Source organism: Lepisosteus oculatus, chromosome 19 (assembly GCF_040954835.1).
Source record: "Lepisosteus oculatus isolate fLepOcu1 chromosome 19, fLepOcu1.hap2, whole genome shotgun sequence".
NCBI lineage: Eukaryota > Metazoa > Chordata > Actinopteri > Semionotiformes > Lepisosteidae > Lepisosteus > Lepisosteus oculatus.
In genome coordinates this window covers 7,404,833-7,418,231 of record NC_090714.1, presented here as the reverse complement: position 1 = coordinate 7,418,231, position 13,399 = coordinate 7,404,833, and the positions used below count along the sequence as shown (strand labels likewise).

General features: G+C 41.6%; 1 protein-coding gene across 3 annotated transcripts in view; it reads left to right on the top strand.

Annotated features, from left to right (window-relative positions):
- baiap3 (BAI1 associated protein 3) overlaps nucleotides 1-13,399 on the top strand; it is a 77,544-nt gene that overhangs the window by 16,231 nt on the left and 47,914 nt on the right. For 2 of the 3 annotated variants that reach the window (XM_015360022.2, XM_015360021.2), the window contains exon 2: nucleotides 2,488-2,640. In XM_015360022.2, the coding sequence (XP_015215508.2) occupies nucleotides 2,495-2,640 (146 nt within the window). In that variant the 5' untranslated portion in view covers nucleotides 2,488-2,494. Of the gene's footprint in view, nucleotides 1-2,487; nucleotides 2,641-6,683; nucleotides 6,810-13,399 lie in introns of those variants that run through there. The other variant, XM_015360025.2, reaches the window with a different exon arrangement.

Here is a 13,399-nt window from a genome sequence, read left to right as displayed (position 1 = left end):
CGATCTGTTCTCATTGTTGGTCATTCATATACTTTAATTTGTCTGAGTTAATGGGGCTTAAAAATCTTGAATATGACTTGAAGAACAAAAATACCAGAGCGTACTGTCCCACATTGTTTCTGTTGTTTTTCAAATTGTAGTGAATTTTGTTTCAACCCTCCTTGAAGAAGGATTTTTGCAGACATTTTGAATCACCAGTTATATTTCATTTATCCATTGTGGAGTTGGTCAATTGTGTCTTTGTCTCCAGGTGTACAGAAACAACCTGTGTACTAACACAGGTAGTAGGAGAAGTGTTGAAAAGCCAGATGACTACAACAAGCATCCTCACTCCTGGTAATACAGATCCATAGGGATTTCAGCTGTAGATTGAGACTAAATTCAAATTGAAACTTTTGACATCATTTGAGAAATTACAACTGAGGAGCAAAATATTGGTGCTGTGGTGGCACGGTAGTCAACCTTCCTGTCTTGGAACTTGGGATGTAATTAGTGTTGGGGCCCTGGGTTCAGTTCCTAGGCTACCCTCTGTGTGGAGTTTATATCTTCTTCCTGTGTTCTCCTGCGTTTCCTCTGGGTGCTCTGCTTTCTTCCCACAGTCTGAAGATATGCTTGTAGGTTAATCGGCTTCTGGGAAAATTGGCCCTGGTGTGAGTGTGTGCATGTGTGTTTGAAATGATTATAGGACTGTGTGTGTCGTGTGATGGACTGGTGTCCCGTCCAGTGTGTACCCTGCATTGTGCCTGTTGATTGCCGGGATAGGCTCCAGTTCCCTCGTGACCCTGAACTGGAACAAGATGTCAGAAAATGGAAGGATGTAGCAAAATACTATCATTAATTGAAAACAGGTCTACCAAAAAGATGAACATACCACCAAGGCCAGCAGCCACATCACCCTGCAGCTCACAGCTGGCAACACCCTGAAGCTAACCAGGTGTGAACATGGCCAGTACCAGGATGTGAGACCTCTTAAGAAAGCTAAGGTTGCTGCTGGAAAAGGTGTTAGTGGGGCTAGTAGGGGGCGCCACGATAATTATAATGTAATAATTTAATAATAATAATAATTGCTTACACTTATATAGCGCTTTTCTGGACACTCCACTCAAAGCGCTTTGCAGGTAATGGGGACTCTCCTCCACCACCACCAGTGTGCAGCCCCCACCTGGATGATGTGACAGCAGCCATAGTCAGCCAGAACGCTCACCACACATCAGCTATTAGTGGGAAGGAGAGCAGAGTAATGAAGCCAATTCATAGAGACTAATTAATAGACTAATTAAAAGTCTAATGTAATGTAAAACCAAAGCTTAACCCAGACCTTACTTCTACATACATTTTTCCAGAAAAGAGTTACAATTACTGTGAAGCTTTTACTTCACGTAGAGTTGCACTTGTGTTTTCACAGGGTTAATTTAGTGTTTTTCAACATTAGTTGAAGTGTAAGCTTGAATCAATCCTTTTGACCTCACTTGGAGAAATTGCTAATGTACCAGTAATACTGAAAAAGTGAAGATGTAACTAAATTAGAAATTCCCTTTTTACATTAGGAATTATTAATCCCTCTTTATTTAGGAATGTGAATAAAGTGAAAAAACATTTTGGAGGCCTAACTGAAGTGGAAAGCTAACCCTTACTCAGTACTTTTCAGGGCAAACCGATTAAAAAAAACCTTCTTTTTGTTAAAAAGAAAAAACATTTTTTCATGTGTTTTTTTTTTCCGGAAATACACACTTAACAGGCCTATACAGAAAGCACCATGCATGAAAGAAAAGAATATTGAAAAAAACTGAAGTCACTGAGATGACTTCAATCGTTTATTGTAAAAAAGTTGCAAAGTTAACTACAGCAATAAAAATTGTAAGTTTGATACTTAAACAGTCCCAGCCACCTGCGGGGTTGTGGAAAGCTGTAGTTTTTCTGAACTCTGCTATTTTTTTCTTTAAATAGGTTTTCCTGACTAGCTTTTCTTTGTGGAAGAAGGGTGGGTGTTGAGTGGGACTGGGAGGGCGCAGGTAAGCAGTAGCAACTTGCAATCAGAGTCATTCTGCATCAAAGACAACAGCAGGTGTGCATACAAGTAACGCCACTGACAGCTGTCTGAAGATCAATCTTCAGTGCCACACTGAGTGGAAGCAACAGGGGCATATTAGTCAATTCTGTTTCGAAAAAGCTTTCAGTTTTTTTTCGCGGCAGAGTTAAATAATAATCTTTTGAATGTCTGCGTGTGCGTGTGTTCAGAGAGCAAGTGTTGCACATTTGCTGCAAGAGCAGCAAGGAACAGTGGGTTTCTTTTTAGTCTCTCCTAAGTAGAGGCAACATCAGTACTTTATCTTCTTGAATAAGCTGATAGAAGACGATACTAGCTCTGATTGTCAGCTCTCACCTGTCGCGGCCAAGCCCCCCCCCTGCTGAGCCAGTGCCTCTGAAAGTCAGGTACAGTACCATTGGCTGGGCGCCCAGTGACACGGCGCTGCCTTCCTCCCGCAGGTAGCGAATGAGCATGTCGACGCTGTTGGAGATAAAGAGCAGCGTGCTGAGGCAGGTGCAGAGCCGGCAGTCACTCCGCGGGAGAAGAGAGACTCCAGCTGCCACCACATCCTCCAGCACAGACGCACACAGCGCTGCCAGCGCCTCCCATGGGTGAGTCCCCTCATCTGCCTCCGACTGCACTCGGACAGTTCACTGTGACACTGAAAGGGGGGAACATGACACGCAGCCAGATTCCAGGATCACACTTCTCAGGACAGCAGGAAAACGAATGGCTGTGCAGGCTGCAGCACCTGTTGAGTTCTTTTCTACGTTTGCGAACAGGCTGTAGGATTTTCAGTATGTCTAGGATTTTCTCTATAGGGTTTCTCTGTGTGTAAGACTCGCTCTGGGTGCACGATCTTCTCGTGTGAACAGAAACTTGTTGGTGCCACAAAGAATCTGACAGATCCACCCACCGGTCCAGCATACTGATGTCTCACATATATGGAGGTTTGTAGGAAAGATCAGGGGTTAGCTCTAAATATATTGATCCTAAAACATGTACTTCTCCAATGTAGGGCAAGTAGAGGAGATGTTTTGAAGTATAAAAGGTGCTAGTGAACAATGGTGAACAGATCTGATAGGGAGAGAATCACTCTGTCAGTCTGGTGATCTCCAAGAAGCCTCTTTGTTACAAAATAAACCTCTTTCAAACCTCCACTAAACTACACTGTGACTCCTTGCATCCAGGCGATGCTTTCATCTTGCTGTAGACGTTGGACTGGAGACCTGTCTGTTAGTCTGGCGATCTTCCATTTATGCATCTCCTGTCTGATGTGAGAGGGGATTTGTGCTTCTGTGAGGCATCAGGGCAGATTTCAAATCGCACAGTCCAGTTTTGACAGGAGCGGTTTGTTTAATTTTGTGTGTGTGTTTATGCTCTGCTGTGTGAAATGAAGATGGTGTCAAAAGTGCGTGTGCTTCAGGTCCAACAAGGGCAGCATTCAATTTCCGTTTGAGGTCATACTCTTTTATAATGTTTTTTTAAATAATGGATTTTTAACATTGCTTTCCTTTTCGGTTGTTTTTTAAGCCTTGTTTAGTGGAAATTATAAGAATAAGCCACTCATTGTTCTGCACAAGAGTCTTAAACAGAATGCCTCCGAGGAGACTAGCTGTTGGACGAGTTGCTAGGACTGGTGCTTCCTTTGAGCAAGTCACATACCCTGCAGTAGAAATGGGTTTCCTGGTCAGCACTTGAAACTTGAGAATTTTTTCTTGTTTGACATGAGTATAAAAATCAAGAATGACGTTTTGAAGTGATGTTTTAGTGCAGTTCTTCTTGTGGACTCTTCCTAATTGGGGGAGTAAATTTGCAAATTTAATTTAATCTTTCATTTTCAAAACAACCTTTCATCCTTTTCCTGTGGGATGCCACTGATTCAGTGTTTCTATTCAGAAATTCACACTGATCCTTGATGTTTAACACAGTAGCTTCTGCAGTATTTAACGAATAAGTTTGTACATGTCATCCTCTGATTGAAGAACCTGGTCATGCAATCATGATGGACTAGTCTACATACTTGTGGTTTAAAAATGTATTTCTGTATCCCAAGGTTATAATGTTTGCAAAGGTGACATTGCATGCTTTATTTGAACAACCCATATCTGTGTCAACAAAAGAGTTCTGCAAGATGGCTGGTGGTTTTGTGTGAAATAAGGTTTGTGCAGAGTAAAACCTTCAGGGATGAGAGCAGGTCTGGGGCAGGAGTCCCCTGAAGAATGAGCTGTACTACAGAGCAGAATGTGGAGTGCTTAGCACCTATACAGTACGCATACAGATATTTAAATTTTCCAGAACCATATCATGCAAAGTGTGTGCTAAAGTAAACAAATTTAAACAGTTAGTTCAGCGATATTATCATGGCATCTTTTACACATTAGTTCTGGACATTTATATTAGTAGTATCAAAAGCATATTACATTCTACCTCTGGCTTAAATACTAAATAAAGAAAGGGGAAATTGAATTAATTACTTATAATCATGACCAGGGATAACATACATACCATCTGAATTCCCTGCATCATTGTTTCTGAACTTTTTGTTACAGCCGTTATTGACTTTTGACAGAACAAAGCAAGTGTCTGTCACCATTATATGAGACGAAGAGGTTTTGTAAATATCCGCTGTAAATTATAGACAATGTCAGAAGATGTGAAATGCATTTTAAGGGTATTTACAAAGATAATCTATTTCCTGAGATGTGTGTGCCAAACTTGACGTTGGTGACTTTAAACAAGAAAATGGTGACGTCTGCTCATTCTAAGATGCTTGATAAAATACAGGCTTGAAATTCTATCATGGCAATGTTCACATATTGTACCAGTATTTAAATGTGTTATTAATTACATTTGTTGCTGTTTGTTTTGATTATAAGGATGATTTTTGATGCATTTTAACTGTCACAGTTGTGTAATTACAAAGGATGAAACTAATCTTTTTTTTTTTAAATGGTCATTTTCAAAGCAGCGCTGATTCCTTTAACTCATTTACTCACGGTTCTAACTTCCTTTTTTGACCAGTATTGCTTATTTAATAAGTTGCGGGGAATTATTTGGCAAATAACATGTTTTTCGCAGATTCTCTTCAATTTTTCAGCAATGCCTGTATGCCAAAAGAATGTTAAGCTCTTGGACTCTGATTAATGCCTCATGCCCAATTAACTAATTAACACAACACATTACCCTTAATTGAGTCCCTGTAGTGAAACCAAAGAAGCTTGATTGTTTACAATTTAATCAGGAAATCACCACCACAGGCTGACTCAGAAAAGGTGTGGCTTTAATTTTATTATCAAGTATTTAAAATGTAAGCAATAATCATTTGGGATATGAACTTGAACTTGAACTTGAACTTTATTGCCATATGTAACCGGTACTGGTACAATGGAATTCTTACTTACAGAAAGTCTCTCGTTTGTAAAACAAGTGTAAAAAACAAAACAAAGTGCAAACAGTGCATCAAGACAATGTACAAACAAACAATAGACAATGTGCAAGTAAACATGCAAACAGTTTGAATGTAAACAATACAGACGTGTAAATAATGACTGGAGACGTACAATAAATAAATTACAATGAGGTAGATGGTGATGGTGTAGGTGTGGTCCGAGGGGGATGGCTAAATGTGTTCGCCAGTCTCACTGCTTGTGGATAGAAGCTATTGAAGAATCTAGTGGTAAGTGACCGTATGCTCTTATATCTCTTGCCTGAGGGCAGTGGGGTGAAGAGCTCATGCCCGGGGTGGTGACTGTCCTCTGTGATGGCCAGAATTCTACCACGGCAGCGGTCCTCATAGAGCTGTTTAATCTCGGTGAGACCGCAGCCGATGATCTTCTGGGCCATATTGACCATTCTCTGCAGTGCCTTTTTTTCTCGCGAAGAGGTGTTGCCATACCACACGTTGATCCCGTTGGTGAGGACGCTCTTGATAGTCCAGCGGTAGAAGTTCACCAACACATGTATTGGCATCCCCCATCGCTTGAGGCACCTCAAGAAATAAAGGCGCTGCTGAGCCTTCTTCATGATAGAGTCAGTGTTCAGAGTCCAGGTTAGATCTTTAGAGATGTGGATTCCCAAAAACCTAAAGCTGGTGACTGTTTCCACTTCCGTTCCATCAATACTGAGTGGGCTGTGAGTGTGTGGCCTGTGTCTCCGAAAGTCCACTATTAGCTCTTTCGTTTTCTTTATGTTCAAGTCCAGGTTATTGCTATGACACCACCTAAGCAGCTGTACAACTTCATCCCTTCATTTAAAAATAAAAGCTTTATGTTTGGGACCTGTTTGAGAAAAATCTCTGTGTGTTCAGATTGTTTGTCTCTGAACTTCAGTGTTGTTACTGATGAGTACAGTAAGGAAATTTAAAAAGAAAACTGTGACTATTTTGAGATCGGTAAAGCTATGTTTGTGGTGCAGATGAAGGGGAGGTTTGTGGTGGAAAAGAAAAAGCTGTACGAAACAGTCAATTGCACAATTTCCAAAACACTACAGGGGACGGACCACAAGATTTGACAAGATTTGACAAGATTTACCTAACAAGCAGCACATGTGATAGAAGAAGTTAAAAGGCATTGCAAAACAAGGATGCGTCTAAATAAAAGAAGCTACAAATATAAGAGCCTAGCATACACTGGGAGAGGCTCTTCAGTGCTCAGGAACACCGGGGATACAGAAGTGCATTGGAATTCACTTGTGTTCTCTCTGCCTGTGACTGTACCTGAGTGCTTGCTTGACATACCAGGAATCCACTCTGTGGTTCAGAATTTCACCTCCAGCTCAGGTGAGATCAGCTAGATACTGAACATTACCTATAAGAGCAGCCTACTGTATGTAATCATATGCGATGCTTTAGAATTTAGTGTGTCTTTAGCATTTGTCTTTATCTTCATAACTCAAGCATACTTTGCATTAAATACTATATAACATGTTCTGCTTTGATTGATAAGGCTTGATTAATAATTAAGTCTCACAATAATTGCATGTTGCTGGCATAATCGTGCTAGCTTTGAATGCCTAAATAATACAGCTTGATTGACGAATATAGCACACCCTTCCTTTGCGTATTTCTTGAGCTCTGCCTGTGAGGTGACTTGAAGATTAAAACTCAGAGGCTTCCACCTCAGATCACGGAGATAAATAGGAGTAATAATAAAAATCTTGGTCACCCAATTGTATTGGATTATAAACCCCCAGTAAAATGAACTTTCCTCCTGAGTTTGTGGTTTTTGTGAAGGATTTGTTAACCCAATCAGCCACCTGTTTCAGGTGAATGTCACCTCATTTCTGTGTTCTGCTACACAAGGCATTGACATAGCTGGTGGTGTTTCCTTTGGTGGGCGGATGCCTTGATAATCTGATTTCCTCAAGCCCCGTGTGTCTTGCCTTGGCTTCTTGAGTGGGTGTGGAGCTCACCACACCTACAGGGGAACTTGAGCATGTATTCGATTCACTTCCTATGTGTTGTGCCAACATCTGCCAACATTTCCATTTTATCCGATGAGAAGAGTCAGGTCACAGACTGATTTTAATTTTGCACTGCCACGCTTCTCCTTTTGTGGTTGTGTTTCTAGGACAGAGACCTCTTTGTCGTCCCAGAATAATATTACAGCTCTTGTTGAGCTGCGCCTCTGTCCACCATGTGGCACTTAGCCAATTTGCTGGATATAAGCAGCTGTTGCCATCAGAACACAAAATAATTGGCCTTCTTTCCTTTATTCGAGGAAGCCCTCAGCCTACTATTAGAGCCCTATTGACAAACAGATGGCGCTGAGAAGGGGCTTGGTGTTGAAATAATCAAAACGGTGAGGAACATTAAAAGGGGTATATTTTGGGATTATTGATATGCAGGCCTTTATTTTCTGAAGAGAACTGTAATCAGAACAGTTAAGGGAATAAAAAGGCTTTCACAATGGGAATAGCATTTATAGTCATTTGTTATAAAACAGCTGATGAGAGCATTTAGTGCCACACAATGACAGTGATGGTACTTTAGATTGAGCCATGCAGACAGTCCATTTGAACCCAGAGAACATTTGTCTGAAAATGTTTGGCTACAAAAGAGTTGCTAGAATTGCAGCAATTTGCTGTTAACAGGGAGTGACAGTGCCAGGCAGTTTTTCTGCACTGCACTGTCCAGATATAAACAAGCAAAACCTGTGGGTGCTTTTCAGAGATCCTGATATCTTCACTGGCAAAACTGGAAGAGGGAACATATTCACTGGCTTTTAGAGTCATTCCAGAGTGACTTACAAGGGGTTACAATTTTCTTGTTTTCTTTTTGTGTGGATTAGCCTGATTCCAACCTGCTCCACCAGCAAGAAGACCTGTAGTCAAAGCAGTGATTAGAGTAAAGGGGTTTGAAATTGAGCTGCAACCTCAGTGGAAAACCAGTGGAGGTTTTCCACTGAGGTTGGGGCAAAGAACGAACCAAATGGCTTTTTATTACAAAGCATTTCAAACTTTCAATGGGCAATTGCATATACAGCTGGCATGTCAGGTTTGCTGGAGCAATCTGGGTAAAGTCTTCTCTCCCCAGGTAGCACTGTTCTTTGAGCACCACCAGCTATTAGATGCTCTGGATTCGGTTACAGTTCACATGGGCCTATACTCCAGTTACGCTAGTTGATATCTTCTCTGAAGACGTGCAGCTGCTCATAATGTTAAACTCCTAGAATTCTGATAGTGGATTTTACGGACCGGGACTCAAGATCCCTTTCCTAAAAACAAGAGAAAATCTCTTTTTTTAGAGGAGTCACTCTGAATCTCTCAGTGAGAGGAACACCCTGTTTACCAACCTCTCAAATCTCCTTTTCTCTTCAGGCGCGTGGCAGGGGTTCGATCGATCGGGCTTTGGCTGGTTAAAATGTTATTTGGGCTCCTCTGCCTGGTTGTGCAGTACCCTCTTTTCAAGCAGTTTCGAAAACAGGGAAATATACAGTAGGTAGTTCCAAATAAAAGGTGACTATGGCACTAGGGTAAAAGCAGAGATCAATGTTAAGGTAAAGCAAAGTTACTAAAGCAAATCCATGGTGCATGCACAGTAAAATCATAAAACTCTGAGAACCCCATGTACTTCCACCTGAGCCAACGTTTTAGTTGAGCAAGGAAATATATGACAGATGTTTTTTCCCTCATACATTATTTTTGTGCTAATATAATGTTCTGAGTAACTAACAGATACTTAATCTGATCAAACCAAAAGTGCACAGCACTGCAACTGGAAATTCTCAGCGCATTTGTGGATTTTTTAATCTGTTTTGCGTGGGTGGAGCCCCAGGAAGGCCTTGGCCAACAGGCAGCTGCCAGGTGGATCCTCTTCACGACTGGCGGTTCCGATGATGTTTTGATTGAAAGCTTCAGTACAAGCATCAGTTGGCATCGCTGGGCAAAAGATTTTGAATTCCCCCCAAAGTAATGTGTTGCGCTTCTGCGTGTAGTAGAAAATGGTTTGAGCAGAGCCTCTCATGCACTGTAGCCCGATTCCATCTTGTCAAAGCAGGGATTAGAGTCACAGGGTTTGAAATTGAGCTGCACTGGTAACGCTGAGGTCTGGGCACAGAGCTAACTAAATGACTTATTATTGCAAAGCATTTCAAGCTTTCAATGGGCAATTGCATATACAGCTGGCATGTCAGCAATGCAGCAAAATGCAGCACAGTCCTAAATGCAAAGTACAATACGGAAATGGAAACTACAATACATGCAAATATGTAGATACATGCTGAGAGGCAGTAAACGCGTAACACATTTATGTATGATTATGTTGTTTGAATTTTAATGTCTGTCTGTGCATGATATAGAGTATGTGTATCTTAAAGAAATTACATGGTGAGTTAAACAGAAAAAAGTATCAAGCGGAGGGCAGAGGTGTGACGCTTCACATGTACAGTACAATAACACATTTTGTATATTTAAAGATGCTACCTTATCTTAATAAAATCAAAATTCTGTCTTCATGTTCAAATCACTGCGCTGTACCCCTAAACGGCTCACTAACGGAGATTTTTGCACTACATTTGGCATTTCAAGCAATCTGCAAAACAACAAGCCATATCATAATTATAATATCTGAATCATAGCTGTAAAATATTAAGGAAAAATACTTAACTTCATCATTAGGCTATTCTGCTTTTCACTTCCTCTTGCGGTTGCTAACTGCAATCTGTGATTATTTTTAATTAGAAATGCACAGCGCTGTCCGTAACGTGTGTGTTGCAGCTTATACAGTGCTCGATGTTATTCAGTGACTACAGGATGTTATCAATTATGTCAGGGGCCTGGGAGGTGATGGAGGGGTCTGTAATGCAGATGAGGAGCATGTGAGTTGTCCAGCACTCCCCTGGGGAGGAGAGGGAATACAAATCTGTCTGTCACTATTGTTGGTGGTAATGTATTGATACTCTTACTAGTCAAACTATTATTATTATGGTCTACCCCTCTCCTGAACCTTTTTAGTCTTCTTTGCAGGATGGGGGAGGTCACAGAAGGTTTTTCAGTCTCCAGAGGTGTGGTACCTTGACGAAAAGAGTGTGCTTATGTCCCAGGACACAGCTTTCCACTATCCAACACATGAACCTTAAGTGTTTCTCTTCCGTCCTGGGGGGAGGGTGTGCTCAGTCACACCCTACAGGAGGGCCAAATGATAACTCAGAGGGAGTCTGGGCCTGCCTGCCTCTTCTTCCAGATGGCCAGTTGCAGCATTTCTTAGACTTTGAAAAAGACAGCATTTCCTAGCATTGCAGCACTGCATAACACTTTAATTAATGTATTTATTTTTCTAATGCTTTCCTAATCCTGTCTGGGCGCAGAGCTCAGAAGAATACTTTTGGGCATATCATGCTTGTTCATATACTGTATCCTGTCTTAATAATTAATGCCTGATATTTCGCAAAGGTTTTATCAGCGACTTCGTCAGGAAATGCTGACAAAACTGTGAGCAATAAATGTGACAGATGAGTTTCAGACGATACTCCCTTCTGCCCTCCCCGTGCTCTAGAGCTGATGCAGAATGGGAACATCAAATTCATTGCTGGTCTTATTGAGGAACTATTAAGCGTCCAAAATGCCAGGCATTGCATTTATTCACTGGAGGAAATATCCGACCTTCAAGAAATAGCAGCATCGCAGCTGTGGCTAAAACTCCAGTCTGGATGACAAGAAATCTCATATAGGCAATAAGAAGGGATTATTTGACAAATCCCACAAGGCCGCTGATGGAAACGAAAACATATGACAGCCCATGGCAGTGGAGCCAGACCTGATGGGGTTTGATGATGTGATTATCAACCAATATGAGCCAGTCTGATTGAATGCATGCCTTTTGTAGTGGTGGTGATGTTAAGACAAATTCTCCATTTATTTTACCTTCAAGTGTCTGGTTTCCTGTGTGCTCTTCCATGAAGTGAGAACAAGAACCCCCCCCCTTGATGATCCCCCCATACTGATTGATTCACAACAGCATTAACTGGAGTGGAGTTTGTATTTTTGCTCTTTTCTTTTACTGAAGATCCTGGTATGGCACCATGGCACTACAGAATGGCTCAAGGTGTTGTCCCTTTCCTGGAAATGGGAATGACCACAGAGCAGTGTGAGAGTGATTGCTGTTTTTTTACAGAGCACAAAGAAAGCCTGCCTTGTCTTGTGTGGCTGCTGCTATTTGCATAGTACTGTATGCCTGTCAGTTTCTTTTCATTTTCGGGTGGTGTGTTAAAGCATGTTAAAGTCTGATAGGTATGCCAAGAATGAAGTGATAATGCCTTTCACTTGTAACAGGACTCATGACTTAAGATGAGAAAGTTACAGTGACATTTCCCAGGATTCCCAGGAGTCTTCATCATCCTCCCACAACATGGCGCTGGTCTTTCAGCATGGCGGGCTTGATATTTGACAGGGCTGCGCAGGTCAGGCGCTCTGACATGAATCACAAGCTACAGTACACACTCTTGGTTCAGTGCCGTAGAAATGTGTCCTGGTGGCTGTTATCTCTCAGTCCTCACAAATACTGGAGAAATGGCAACTATTACTTCCATTGCAAGTATTTCTTTGACAGCTATTCACACTGCAAGGCCCAAGGACGCTCTCCTGGCAACTCAATGGAAGCTGACTTTTTAAAAAGAGAGGGTATTCTTTACAGGTTCCTTACAGGTTTACAAACCTACCGGGATGCAAACAAAGAAAGTAAGAATCCCAGGGGCAGTACTTCAACAGCTATACAAGCACATGTTGAAGTATAATAAGAGGTTCTTTGTGAATCTGGATGAAAATATGCACGGTATGTACTATATCTTAGAAGTTAGTGGTTAATTGTGAAGCAAGCCCACTGATATAAATGCTTGCAGTGTGGTATGGATGTGCCATATGGTGTGAAATGATTCAGATCCTAGTCCTTGACTTCATTTCTTCTTTTCTACCCAGGTGCCCCCCTCCGATTCCAGATTTTGTCTTAATTCAAGGGGAACCCCCACCCTCAAACAGGTTTCAGGAGGCACGCTTTGGAAATGCTTCAGCTGTCAAAATAGGAAAGTTCAGAGTTTAAATGAAATTGAGGTTGACTTTGCATATGACTTTCCAGCCAGACATACTATTAGCATTCTTTCTCCAGGACCTGGCTGCCTAATCCTGGTCCTAGAGGGCCGGTGTACTTGCAGGTTTCACTGCACTCAGATTTTAATGAGCTAAATCAGCTGGTTTCTGATTTAACTGGACCAATTTAACAGTTTTGCCCAGCCCTTAAGATGCTCCTGCTGTAAAGAGACCTAGAAAACCTGCAGGCACACCAGTCTCCAGTTCTGTTCCTGTTCTACAGTATATAAAGGTAACTGTAGAACCTGGTAATTTTAAGGTGTTTTGTCTGTGATGCTAAATACTATCCCCCCAGAGAATGGTGGCATAGATAAGCAAACCTTATTCCAACTTCTTGTATCTGTAATTGATAGGATCACAGTGGACTCTGATCTCAAGGAAGGAACACCTATGGTCTAGTTTCTAGATCAAATTGCAACATTGAGTAGAAATCAGCCGTAATGCTTCCACTCTTTAGCATTAGAAGTGTCACTGAATAACTTTTCTCTGCTGTAATTTTCTCACACAGGATATCATCCCAGTGGGGAACAATTACTGTGACATGCTGGCCTAGACCAGCTCAGGCTGTCTGAGTGTTCACGTAAAAGGTGCAGACAAGTGATACGTTCAGCAAAGGCTGGTTTACACTGCTACTGAACGTGAAACGTCAGGACTGTGAGGGAAAAACTAGGAAGTATTCTGCTGCAGTGAAAGCATCTAAGGAAGGATTTTGACGTTAATTGTGAGACCTGGTTTAGAGAGGTTCAGAGGCAAGAAAGCTTTGCTGATGTGTTGGTGATCTGATAATGC